This window comes from Anopheles darlingi, chromosome 3 (assembly GCF_943734745.1).
Source record: "Anopheles darlingi chromosome 3, idAnoDarlMG_H_01, whole genome shotgun sequence".
NCBI classification, from domain to species: domain Eukaryota; kingdom Metazoa; phylum Arthropoda; class Insecta; order Diptera; family Culicidae; genus Anopheles; species Anopheles darlingi.
In genome coordinates, this window is record NC_064875.1 from 57,947,787 (window position 1) to 57,962,041 (window position 14,255).

General features: G+C 49.4%; 2 protein-coding genes across 2 annotated transcripts; one reads left to right on the plus strand and one right to left on the minus strand.

The window, feature by feature from the left end:
• Positions 1-740: 740 nt before the first annotated feature.
• LOC125957596 (YTH domain-containing protein 1) lies at positions 741-8,764 on the minus strand. The gene is made up of 2 exons (XM_049690416.1): positions 5,432-8,764; positions 741-5,243 (listed from the first exon to the last, which is right to left on the minus strand). The coding sequence occupies exon 1, from the start codon at positions 8,514-8,516 to the stop codon at positions 5,439-5,441; it is 3,078 nt and encodes a 1,025-aa protein (XP_049546373.1). The 5' UTR covers positions 8,517-8,764; the 3' UTR covers positions 741-5,243; positions 5,432-5,438.
• A 1,130-nt stretch (positions 8,765-9,894) lies between these two features.
• On the plus strand, positions 9,895-12,436 carry LOC125957624 (general odorant-binding protein 70). The gene is made up of 4 exons (XM_049690467.1): positions 9,895-10,008; positions 11,775-12,005; positions 12,077-12,269; positions 12,345-12,436. Exons 1-4 carry the CDS (start codon positions 9,922-9,924, stop codon positions 12,434-12,436), a joined length of 603 nt encoding a protein of 200 aa, XP_049546424.1. The 5' UTR covers positions 9,895-9,921.
• The last annotated feature ends 1,819 nt before the right edge of the window (positions 12,437-14,255 follow it).

Here is a 14,255-nt window from a genome sequence, read left to right on the forward strand (position 1 = left end):
GATTACTGAAAACTTTACTTACTTATCAGACGCTACAACCGACGAGCGGTCTTGGCCTGCCACAGAAGATTCCGCCACCGCTTGCGATCGAGCGCCGTCGTCCTCCAAGTCTACTGTCTACCAAGTTACTGAAAACGCCATTCTATTTCCCTTGTACTCTTTCGATTTATAAAGTCGTCGATGTACCGCACGAATCGGCGAATGCTTCCATTTTAGTGTGATACTACCCACAATCGCTTCGTCATCCAGTCATCAACTTGAGTATGAGTTTTGAGAGCCTTGTCGATGGAACACAGATTTGGAAACGAAAAAGGATTCCTTCATCTATGCGACAGATAACTGAAAATCATGCGATAATGAATCCGTCAATAATCGCAGACATTCGGTGTGAAATACTTACCATGCAAAGTGGATGTATCCTGATATGGATACTTATAAGTAGGTTTTATTCGCAGCTTACTTGGTGTTGGCGCGTGACAAATATTCTGTTCGTTTTCGATTCTTTCGGCATAGTATAAGGACCGGGTCTCTTGTTGGTCCTGGTCTCGGTAATGCTATCGTGCATTCACATACTACAATTGAGATCCCTCTGCGATGTTCTCATCATTTGCAATAAAAACAAATCGAGTTCATGTCGAAATGAAAGTCGACAATATCACTTGTTCGTTTAAACTTACAAACCGAAAATATCACAAGCCAATTCATTCTTCTTCAGGTTAAAGTTAGACCGGATGGCTGCTAGCACAATAGCCAGAATCTCTTGTGTTGTCAGGGTCCTACTTTTGAACCAAAATAGACAAAGTTTTCTTCAATTTCAATCTTTTTGTTACCTCTTAGAACGTTAACTTCAAACACATTACTTGCAAGCAATACCTTAAATCGTATCATGTTTTATGTCATCAATCGCAGCATTCTTTTAATGTCATCTGTTGTTTTTTAAACTTCCTTGCTAGTTTAACCGCAATGATGCAACTCTACGAGTCCAGTATCCAGGATTATCGATGTTGAAGAGTGATTGTACTTCAAGGCGTCTAGCATGACGATGTGAATTGTATGTTACATACGGCGTTTCGATTAAATGCCATACGTTTTCAGTGGAAGTTTCAGAGCTATAAAGGCTAGTGTTTCACCTTTCTGCTAGCTCAATACTACGATCTTCGATGACCCATCTTCTTATAATTCAGCTATTACCAGCTCACCACACAGACAAGACGAATAAATAGCAAATAGAGAACGGTCCACACATAATTGTATATATGTTTGTATATATAAATAAATATATGTCGCTAGTACCGCAACATCGACGCCAGTCGTCTGTCGGTGGATAGTCACAAAGTGAACTCTTTTTTACAGGCTCTGTCGGATTGCGCTGATGCAGTCTTCTTCATCTGAACCTCCGGGCTCGGACATTGGCAGGCTGTTGCTTCTCTACAATTCAAAGAATACATTTACAACAACAGTGGCGTCCACTTTTGATATGCTTCTACCAGTAGGGTTAAGGAACTTGTACTTCGATGTGGCGTCGACATTCGGCAAGACCCCAAACTATAACTTTAACACTATCAAGCGCAGAGCAAAACTATAGGCACTTTCAATTCCAAATGCAGTGTTTGGAAACAAGGAGATATAAAAAGTTCTCTCGTCTATCTTGTAATACTCATGTTGGCCATATCGGCCCTTGATGTATCGTAGGGGATTTGGCACCGTCGTGCCTGACATTCTATGATTTTCTCGCTGAGAAATGTTCTCCTCTTTTGTTGTACAATTTTTCTCCTGGCCAGCTGTTCTATACCCTTTCGCTAACTATCAATTTAGGCTCATGGGGATCGTTGTTTCTAGATGCTTCTAGAGAACTTCAACGACAAAACGCGTCTCCATTAGGTACCATGTGCGTAAAAATCGCACGTTCTACTCTTTCATAGAAAGTAGTTTCAATAGTCGTGTAAACATGTGTCGCATTCTACTCCCCGCTGGAAGGAATTCATAGAATCCATAATTAGTCTAATTCAAAATACACGAAACGTTTTAAAATCCTCTTTCGCCTTTTCTTCCGATCGTTATACGTTGCCGATTTGCAAGCGTTGCATTTGAAGCGTTTCCCATTTCAGCATCTCTATCATAGTGGTTTTCTCGTCTGAAGATTCACGCGCAGCACCTACTAGGCTTAGGAAAAAACCATTTGTTGATGATGATTAAGGACTTCAAAGTGTGTATCCTTTGGCGATATTGTTGTTGTTGCTGCTGCTGCAATGACACCAATGATGTTATGCAATTATCTCTTCAAAAACGAAGTTTCTCCGCACGTTTTGCCGATCGCACTGTCCTGAGCGTAGGCAGTTGGTATCAGGAGAAGCAGGTATCAGGAGAAGCAAGCCGGCAATGTCCTTATTGCACTTTTCAAATAGAATTGCACTGTTGGTTGCTTCCGCTTGTGCGGTTTCCGGTACACCACTTTTTCTCTCTTTCTCGGTGGGCTTCATTCGGATACCTAGGAGAAGCCTTCATTCGTCCTGAACGACTGATCATCGTTTCTAAAGTTGATCAGCAACACTACCCTTGCCGGAAGCGACGACGACGACAGAAAAGGTGAACGGTCTCGTATATTTCATCACCAAATCTACCGTCGTTGGTTTGGGCTCTCCAGCGCCAGGATCCTGGGCGAAGGACACTACACTGTTATTGCCCTGTTGTTGCTACTTCCGTTTTCTGACACGAAAAATCACACAGCCGCATAATACTGTCTAAAATAGTGTGCAGTAGAAGCGCGGCAGGATGATCCTCTCCTGCCGAATACCGCACACGAACGCGTACACTAACAGCACCTGTCACACTACTCGATCACTTTTGCAGATTCAATTGTGCCTACAACGGCATAAAGTTCATGCTTTTGTGGTTGCGTTTACTTGCTGGTATTATTTTTTTTGTTCAAACTTTATTGAATACATTCATACGGTGTATCATAGGTGTATAGCCGTGCGCCGGCATGGCCTGGCCATGGGCATGGGCAGCGGTAGCGGATCGCATCAGAGGATCAACGGGTGGTTATATTGCGCAACCAAGCCCCACATGAGAATGTTCATTTCGTATGCGATTTGCGGCTCGCCCAGCGCGATTATACGGACGCCACGGAGGCGCCAGGACACCACCGATTGCATCGATTTCGTTTGATTTTCTATAGTAGGCGCGTGTGTGGCTTTCGTGTGTGTATGTGTTTTATATATCTATGCCTATTTTGATGTGAATAGCTACGTGTATGTGTGTATTTAGTTGTTAGCGATCATGCTTCATCTGTTTGGCGCGTGATCTTCGCATTAGTTGCAGTAGCTTTACTAATCTAGTATGCCTAACTCTCATCGCCATCATCATCATCATCGTCGTCGTCGTTATTCCTAACCAACCATTTTCATTGGCCTGTGTGGCGATCACTTCTTTATTGTGCCTAACAACGTAGCGGCATTAGCCGTTATTTAATTTCAAAGTTCTTAGTACTTTGTCTTAGATACTACACGTAGAACACACGCACGCCGCAAACACAAACACATACACACGCACACACTTGTAAGAATTACCACGCTCGTTCGATTTTTCTTGATGCTTTTAGATGTTGATTAGAAAATAATAAAATTTATCACGATATCTTAAATCGTCCATCGGTCTGATTCTAATCGGTAGGGGGGATGGGCTTGAGGGGAGCACGTTATTTTTTAAAAACTAGTTGCATTATCGTTACCATGCTATTTCGCTACTCTATTCAAGTAACTGCCATCGTCTGATCGTGTTTCACCTTTTTGCGGGGTTGGTGGTGGAGCGGTGAAGATGTTTTTTTCGGAGTGAGGGTATGATATCGGAGCTATGCCTAATCGTTGCTTTCCTCCAACCAACCCATTGCGTGTACATAGGTAGTTTGATGCCTAGCATTTTAATTGAAGTCCATATAAATTAAGTTGAGTTTCAGAACTTGTTTTCTGTGTTTCTTGCTTTTCGCTTATTTAATCAGGTATGCGCCTTGCGAAACGGTACACACTTGCACACACACGCACGTGGTTTACAGGATTCTTAATTAGCGATCCAAATGGATGGCGACACAATGTCCTTTCGCTGTTAAGTTGTAGAGCATGTGCTCGCTTTCACTGCCGTAGCAGGCCTCGATCCGAATTTATTCTTCTTTTTATTCTGCCTACCATCGTACTAAGGGAGTCCAAAAGCATGACTTATTATCGACCTCGTAACACTCGTAGTACACTATTCACGAAACCACCAGACACACGCATCTTTTGCGGTACGCATCATCATCATCATCATCATCATCATCCTCTGGCCGCAATCATCGCGATACTCTGCCTCTACTACAAACGTCGCTGACAACACCACCGAGAGCTTGAGATCACATTCCGCATCTTCTTTATCTTCTACTTCTCCTTCTGATGCCGGCGCTTCTGCTGCTGCTGCTCTTCTTCTGCTTTTCACGCACACGCCACTGAAGAATTCACACCCGCACGCGCGCGCAAATCGGCCACAATCAAGCACCTTGCCGCCAGCCCGCCCCGATCACTGCCATCATCACACTGCCATATTGCCGTACCGGCATTACACCCGCGAAACACACTCGCGCACAACATTCGAGAGAGAAAGAAAGGTAATGAGAAGAGGGAAGAAAGGGGGGTTGAGGAGCAGTAAATAAATAAAAGGGACCACAAAACACAGAAGCACCAGAGGAGCGAGCGGATGTCGAGACAACCGCCGGGCGATGCCGATCGAGCCCGGCAGAAACTCCGCCAATGGCAGCAGACGCTCGACGCGCATGCTTCCCGATACTCGTTCCCCGTTGCTGGAGTCTGTCAACACCGATCATCACGGAATCATGGCTTCCGGATGCGGTTTCGACAGCTTAACATGGTGATGATGATGATGATGATGATGATAATGCAGCTGCTCGGTGAGGGGTGATGTCATTGTGCTGATCCTCAGTGCTGCATTCGCGGATGTTATGTGCGCGTTGTGATGCACTTTTCCAGAACACTTCCTCCTGCTTCGTTTGGGGTGGGATTCTGGAGCTAAAAATAGAGCAGACAGAGTGTGCACGATGCTTGACGATCGTGGAGAGGCTGGTCACCGGTATTGATCGTCGCTTGGGAACGGTGCATCATACACTGATGATTGGTACTTGGATGATAGTTGTGTTTGTGTCCGTTCCTAGTGTTCATATCGGCGGCCAGGCGAAGAATAACGGAACGTTGGAGAAGCTGCGGGTGCGGGTCATGAAAAGAAAGAGAAATAGTATTTCGATGAGTCATTCGTCGCAGATTGACTTCTATTCGTTCTAAAAGGGCGATAACTACAAAAAGCGTCACTCGCTCACTTGCAAAGCCTACTATTGCCAGCAGTAGTAGGTTACTATGATGATGTCATCAGATCGCTGGCTAGCACTCACCTGCGAATCATCGCCTATCGCGATTGTTATACCCACGTCCTCCACCACTGCCCCCGTTACCGCCTCGCTGCTGTTGATTGCGATCGCTGCGATGGTTTGATCGATCCCGATGATCACGCTGCTGCCCACGGCCATCCATCGCCGAGGATGAATCGCCACCACGATCGTTCTTCCGGTGCATATGATGATGATGCATGGGAGGAATGGCAGGCGGTGGCACATGGTAGCCGTGGCTCGGTATCGCGGGCGGTGGTCCTTTCATCGTCGGAATACCGGACCCTCCCATCATACCACTAACGACGCTGCCGAGCCCGCCACCGCTACCGCTACCACCGCCACTGCCACCCATATTGCCACTATTTCCGCCTCCTCCACCACCAACGCCACCACTGCCACCCATGTTGGCCGATTTCCACATAAATTCCTCCATCGACTGCTCGTACGCACGCTTGTCGTACATGGCAACGGCAGCTACCGCCGCAGCGGCTGCCGCATGCCGTCCCCCTGGTCCAGACATGGACGCACCGGTCACACTGCCCGGGATCGATCCCGGTGCCATCGGGTATTCCGGTATCGGTAATCCTTCGTAGTAGCGAGGCGGTGGCGGTGGTGGAAGCCCATCGTACGGCATCGGCATACCAGGGAAGCCTGGTGGCGGTGCGTACGGCATCGGTGGCAGCTGGTTCTGCATGTTGCGCATATAATCGGCCACATACGCCTCTGCGGCCGCTGCTGTCGAGCTGTAACCATCCCAACGATGCGACGGATGATGCATGCGGCCCAAGGAATCCCGTCCCATGCCACCACGATCACCACCCATATCACCAACGCCGCCCATTCCGGACATTCGTCCCATTCCACCACCACCACTGTGGCCACCGTGACGTCCAGCACCGCCACCCTGGTGACGATGATCCTTGCGATACGGAGCGAACATAAGCCCGCTGCTGTGGCTACGACTACCGCTTCCTCCTACACTACCACCTCCGTTTCCGTTGCCACCCTTCATGCTGCTTCCCGGGTACATGCGTCTTCCGCCGCGTCGCATCGGACCAATACCACCGCCATCGTGACGGCCACCAATGCCGCTACTACGGCTTCGCATCGAAGAAGACGACGAACTGGGACGGGAAAAGTTAGGTGGCCGCCGGAAGGACTTTGAGGCTGCCTTCTCCTTCATCAGCTTCGAGGCTTCCTTGGATTTCTTCAAGATCGGCGTCATCTCGATACTGGTGTCCTCGGGGAACAGACGGCACAGTTCCTCCGCTACCTTCGGCTCAATCTCCTGCCCATCGCGCCCAATCTTGACCGGTTTATCATCGTTCCAGGCATTGTACAGGTGCGTCGTGCTGGTAAACGGAAGATCCCGTTTACAGACCCAATCGATCTTGATCACACCACCGAGCGCCTTAGCGGACATGCCCGGTGGTAGCACCCAGTCGACGGCCGGTAGATCACGCCGTGCTTCGGCCGCCATCCGTGCGAAACCGGCAAACTTGCCACTTTCCTTTACCGAGAAGAGCAGAATGACGTTGCGGCTCTCCTGGAAAGCCTGGTTCAGGTTGGCTTCGTTCGGTGGCAGCGTCGACCAGACGCCCTTCGCTTTCGATAGCGACACGTTGTCGTGGTTGTTAGATTTGATCAGAAAGAAGCGCGTCTCGCGGAACAGATAATTGATCTTGGTTACGTAGTCGTACGATTTGACCGAGTTCTTCGTTCCGGTGGCGGTGGCACCGCCGGGGCTGCTGCTGTTGGTCGCCGTTTTGTTACGCGCACGCTTCGTATCCTTTGCGCCCGGGCTACGGCTACGGGATTTATCGTCGTCCTCATCTTCCTCATCGTCGTCATCGTCGTCATCATCATCGTCATCGTCCTCCTCCTCATCGTCGTCGTCATTCTTATCGTCCTCGCTGCTACTATCGCTGTCACTGCTGTTGTCGCTACTGCTCGCAGAGCTGCTTGCAGCCGTTTTGTTGTTGTTGATGCTGGTGGTGCTGTTACTGTTGGTTTTCGTGACCGTGGCCGTGGCCGTCTCTTCCGATTCATCTTCGTTCGCAGCTGTCTCATCCTTTGTCTCACCGTTGCCGGTGGCCACCGCGCTGTTACCATCGACCAGCGTATCACCGTCTTCGGTCGTGGTTGGTTCCTTATCCTCGGCCTTGGTTTTCTTGATACTCGCGGTGGCCGTGTCCTTCTTAGCGCCACCATTTTTGGCGGCCACCTTTGATTGTTTCTTTTTCTTGTTCTGTTGTCCACCGCTGTCAACCACCGTTGCTGTTGCCGGTGGTTTATCCATAGCCTTCTTCTCGGCAGCCGTTGCCACTTTCTTTTTCTTAGCAGGCGGAGCAGCCGTCGTTGTCGTCGTCGCCTCCTGCTTGTTCTTCTTGCTGGCAACCGTCGCTGCTGGCTTTTTCTTCTCGCCGGCTGTGGCCTTCACCGCCTTCGTCGTTGCAGCGGGACTTTTCTTAATCCGCTTGCTGCGTCGCTCGCGCTTATCACTTTTATCCTCGTCTTCCTCATCCTCGTCCTCGTCCTCATCGTCATCATCGTCGTCGTCCTCTTTTTCTTCCTCGCCATCGTCATTGTGTTGGTCGTTGGCACGGGATTTATCGGTGGCGGCGTCATCGGCTTCCTCCTCCTCATCCTCCTCATCGTCTTCCTCGTCATCATCTTCCGCCGCAGCCGCAGGACGCTTTTTGGCTGCCGCGGTCACGATTTTGCCAGCAGCGCCACCGCTTGCGTTATTTCCGGCGGACACTTTCTGTTGTTTTTTATTGCCCTTCTTGGCCTTTCCCTTCGCGGTGGTAATTGTCGCAGTTTCCGCGACGCTGGCATCCTCTTTGTTAGCGCCGGTCTCGCCAGCTTTTGCTTTTTTCACTCCCTCTTTTTCCGGCTTCTCGGCCGCCGCCACCGTCTCGCCCCCTTCCCCTGCATCGCTGTCGGCCGAGTCGGATTCGTCCGAGCTCACGGAGCTGATGCTGGGATGCGAGGCTTCCGACGCCTCCGAGCGGGTATCGTACGAATTTTCCAACGCCTCCGCGATATCGCGCTCCGTTTCGTCCAGCCCAAGATTTACCGCATCCATCTTGGCACCCCTCCCCCTTTCACTCCTCTACACTTGGTTGCTGGTGCTGCTGCTGATGCTGCTGTCGATGCTACTCGATGCGTGCGATTTGTGACCAAAATTCTTTGCTCCCTCGAAAACGCACTCCACCAGCACACACAATTTCCTGTAACCGCGATCCTGGAAAAGCTGAATTCTTTTATTTTTGGCGAGGAAAAACACGGAAAACGGAGGTTGTTTGCGGTCGTGCGGTGAACCAGAAACACACGCACATCTCCACCTAACACCGTGTACGTACACGCTGCTCGAAATTTGGTGGGATTGTGTGTGAAACTGATCGAAATTTACGGAACTTCGAGTAGTTTATGTTTATACTGTACGGGGCGGGAGTTCGCCACCTAGAGGGCGCTAGTGTCGCTAAAAAGACGCACAAACATAAATTTGAAATTGCCGTTATAATTAAATTTAAAAAAGGTAAAAAAGGGGTTATCTAAACAACATTATTAAACTGTAAAACAATTCAGAAATCATTCTCAATCTGGTTGCAATTTACATTTGCTAATCCCCAATAACTCGATTCAGTTAGGCAAACCCACGGATTGAACCCCACCATAAACCCCTTTCTTTGTGGAAGCTGTTTAGGCAATCTTGCCTAGTTGTTTCGACCTTTTGCGGAATGAAGAAAGTATAGCCCCCCACCGGTGAAGCGATCTCCGTTTGGTACACGAAAACATGGAGAGAATTTCCTAATCAGGCGATTGCACCATGGCCTGCACGGCAATTATGGCGATGCAATAACCATCGCGGTGACTTTCTTTGGCAGTGAATTGCGATGCAGCAACACACCGCCTCGGTTTGTCCCCTCTTGCAGCATCCATCGCGGGTCGTCTGTCTGCGTTCGATTGAAGATTATCCCTTCCGTCGTCGTCGTGCTGCGGACGCGCGTCTTCGGCCAACACTCCGTGGCGTGTTGGGCCTCCTCCCCACCGCTCACCGGCCGATCGCGTGCACAAATGCGAACGGAATACGATCATCAAGCAGCCGCCACTGCCGCCGCCGTGAGCCGAAAATGGGTGCGCACACACATTACACACATGCACCGTGCGTGCAATCCCTCCAACGAAGTTGGGCCTTGAGGTGAAAATGGTACCCAGGGGTACTGGTGCAGCAGACACCATCGTGCGCTCTTACCGGAAAGTCGTGTTGTAGTGCGTGATCCACACCGTTTATCACCCTCTAAACCTTGTCCGGCCGATCGCCAAGTGCGTCAGGTCCGATTTACGAAAGTTCAAGCTCTAGGTGCTGACCAACGGGGAAGGCCAATTAAAGCGGGAACTTTAACCAAAGTGAGAGTGCACCGAAGTACACCGGAAGTGTCTCGTAGTGACAAAATCCAAAGTGTTGGCCCGAAAGTTCAACGTACGCGATGGCGCCCCGGAACGTCCTGCTGCTGGTTTGCTGGCTTGTGTTGGCATGCTGCGGTGTGCTAACGGTACAGGCCGATCCAATGAAAGTGAGTTCAGGATGAGATTTCTCTCTAACCGTAGGTGGAATCCTACGGACTTGGCTTACCCAGCCTTACGCAATCGCAATCGAACGGACAGCAGATGCAACGCTGTCCATCCATCTGTGGCACCGGTTGAAAGCACACGCCAGCTTGCACAACAGTCGGACACAGATGTCGACACATTCAACGATTTTTTTGGGGGGGGGGGGGGGGGGGGGAGGGATGCGAATTTTCGTACAGCACAAAGTCATCAAACTTTGCTTTGGTTTGCTGTTGCTTTAATTGATCACCTCGAGGTGCATTGATGCACCCTAGCTGTTGGCTTTCAACTTTTGACACAAAGAGCCAATGAAATGTTATCTAAACCTAATGGATCACTTTCTTCACGCTCTACGTACTTCACGACTTAACGAGAGCAGCAGCAAAAGATCGATCGGGCGATCGCGACGCAACACGGTGACGGTGTTGTAATCAACCAGCGCTGGCGTCTTTTCAAAGTCACCTGGCAAAAGTTTGGCCAACCGGCAATCCCCTCAAGCACCGCACATCAAGGCCGCTGCTGAAGCAGCCGGCTTTTGCGGAGCCTCTGCCGGTTCGATGGTTGGTTTGATTAATTAAAAACGCGTCATTCGCTCACGTCAGGGACCGGCGAACAATCTAGAGCCAAATGGGTGCGTGCGTGTAGTACGATCGCTCGCGGTGACGCTCGCATCACCGGATTGCTGGAGCGCACCAATCTGTATGCAAACCGCGTCAACCATGTTTACCGGCCCCACAAGGGCTCACATGGTGTCGATTCGAAATTTAGAAACCTTGACCTCGAGTGGCGAGTGGTTGATAATGAAATTAGGATGCTCGCTAACGGTTGAGATTTGGGTGCAAGATGAAGACACGAACGCACTCTCTCACGCAATCGCAACTCATCTGCGAGACTGTATGGTAATCACATGACATTGTCCTACATCTGCAGAGTGCACAGACAAAGAGAAAGAGAGAGAGGGACATAGCACTTCTTGAGACGATGTACATAAACCAATGCAACTGCCTGTTTGGTTGACCAGTGAGCTCATCAAGCCGATTACAACAAAGGCCAGACCGGGAATCACTCCGTACTGCAAGTTCGTACTTACGTCTGTTGCTCTCTTGAAGCTCGCTCGTCGGGGTATAGTTATCGCATTACCAAAATTGCAACGCCGAAGCGAGGTGTAACCACCCCTCCCGGGGCGAGCCGCGGATGTGACAATGCGGTCAAGTAAATTTCGACCCAAATTACATAACTCGTAGGGCACGATCACCTGTCTCCGATCCTGCCTCTTTCGAATGGACAAACAAGCAAACAGAAGCCACGTGGAATGAGTCGCAAAAGGTACGAGGACATAATCGGTTCCAACAAGGAATGGAAACCTCTCTCGCTACTCTCGCTACATAACCACACCGCTACGGTTGGTTCGACGCACGGTCAAGACTCGTACGTTCGTTCGTACCGACAAGATGCCGTCGAAAACGGCCATACGCTGCGCAGTGTCCCCGGCGGGTACATATGGGTATATCATTTGCGGAAAACAGAAACACGCTTCTCATGACGGAGGGGCACGAAATGGGAAAACATGTTTCCGTCCATCATTTGGTGGAATGCTATGCTCTCTGTCTGCGCACCGGAACCGGAATGCTTGAATGGATGAGCTTTCGTTTGGTCAACCGTTTCTGAATCTAGCATCTTCGCGATCAATCCCGATATTGATATCCATAATTTTGCATTCATTTCGCCCCAGAAACGATGCCTCACCAAACCGAACGTTAGCAAGAAGGTGGACATGGTGATCTATCAGTGCCAGGAGGAGATCAAATCGACCCTGATCGAGGATGCGCTCAAGATCTACACCGCCGAGGCCGGCCACTGGCAGCACGATCGTCGTCGTCGGCGACGGGACGCCGGTGCAGAGGGAACGATCGATTTCTCCCATCCAACCATCGTTTCACACGAAGACAAGTGGATCGCAGGAGTAAGTAGTAGGGCGTCTCTAGTGTTAAAACGGAGTGCTAACTCTCTCTATCTCTCTATCACCTCGTACAGTGTCTTATGCAGTGCGTTTATCGCAAAAATAATGCCATCGACAAGAACGGCTGGCCAACGCTGGACGGGCTGGTCAATCTGTACACGGACGGTGTGAATGAGCACGGTTACTTCATGGCAACGCTGCGTGGTGTCGATCGGTGTCTGAAGGGCACCTCGAGGAAGTATCAGATCAAGCGAAATGATCTGGCAGGTGAGTGTCATCGACGTCCTTTTTATGCTAGCATCTTTACTTATAAATTTCTCCACCGCCCTTTTTTTTTTTTAGAAAACTTTGAACAGTGTGAAGTCGCGTTCGATGTGTTCGACTGCATCTCGGACATGATCACCGATTACTGCAGCGGTGAAACGCACGACTAGTAGCGTCGCTCACTTACCAATTCTGTTCTATTGTGAGGGCATTAGAGATTACGGCGTAGGTTTAAGCAAATAAACGGATTGTGATTGTTGGAATTGCGTTTTATCGTCAGAAAATATTTTGGGAGGCTGTTCGAAAAGAAGGGAATTAAAACGTTCCACGTGGTCGCCACCCGTACGCAAGATGCTCACAATTTACATTTAATTATCGTCCACCATTAAGCTGGCACCATTTTCCGGCCTTTTATTAGTTCCTCATTGAGCACGGAATCACACCGTAAAGTGGAAAACTATGCAAAACGAGCCTTACTTTGCATAAGGCAAACCGAAACAATGGCATTCGTAGCTTGTGTCTTGTGGCGCCCGAAGGGTTTTCGCCTTCGAAAGGTCAGCTGCGCGCGAAAGAACTGGCTAAACATTGTCAATGACAGCACAAATCCGAGACAGAAACGTGGTCAGTTGGTAAGTATTTCTTTGGTTAGTGGTTGGTGTCTACAATAATTTTGATTTTTAAACATTAAAGAGACAGATAATCGATCGATAGTTTCAATCGAATGCCTGCTTATGAGAACAAACAAATGCTGACAGAACAATGTCCGCCCAGCTAATTGCTACATCTCAAGACCTCTAACCCAAAGAATGACTTTCTAAGAAACCGGAAATGTCTTGCGTTCTACATGCTTTCGGCGGACTTACCAGTTCTTCAGCCCGGTGCCATACCGTTTTCAGGGGCGGCACAATGTCACAATAGACCAGACCAGTAAACCAGAAACCAGCTCGCACCCAACCTTGTGACCGATGGCAATCGGGCTTCCATAAAACCCCGGCGCCTTGTCCACCATTGTGTTCTCCGTTCTACTGCGGCCATATAGTCGGCCAATGAGAAAAGCACTACTGGGGTCAGGAATCAGGAGACGTACAAGCCTGAGAACATGCCGCTTTCCGTTGTAAAACAACGCGACTAATGCGCGACATTGTGCGACGTCAGCAGATTTGACCGATAGGGATCGATGTTGCGGGGAAGTTGTCCAATTAGATCCTTCCGGTTTGTTTCGTCGTCCGTTGATTTTTCCTGACCATTGGTTGGACACGGTTTAGATGTTTCGCTGCAGAGCAAACGTTTGGTTAAGTTGGTCAAGTGCACAATGATCATGTTTGACCGGAGCTGACGTACAATCAACGTTTCACATAGTTAAGAACCGAAATGGAATAACACCGCGTGACCGCGCCTATCAAACATTCCAAATCATGAGCAAACGATAATTGGACGTTGTTTGCCCGTCGGTGCGACCGCTTATCAGACGCGATTCGTCGATTCGTCGTGCATAATCAAGCGAGCGTAGACCTGGATAGCATCACGATTTAACCCGTGGTGGCATCTTTAGATCTTTATCCCTTTCGGGTTGCATGCTAATGTACTGCTGCTGCCTCGTGCCCGCATCGTCCCATTGTAATGCACCGGCATAAAAGTAAGACAGTTCACAAGAGCACACGTGGGCTAATGTTAAATTCCGATTCGAAACATTTTCGCCACGCGAACACGCGTCTACAGTCTCTAGCATACCAGGTGGCGTTATGGTGTTAAGTCGATTTGTTGTGGATTGAATGCCATTAGCTGCATTAGTGACCTTAGGCTTAGGACAACCTGCGTTCACACCTTCAGCGAATCAACACGTACGTGAGAGCATCATAGACGCGAGCAAGCATAAAACAATAATTATTGTGTCCGCAACATCTATCACATGCGGGCCGGATGAGCGGCCATACCGCGGCTGCTGCTCGGCCGCTGGTCAATCTTCCGCGAAATCTTCATTCGCGTTCG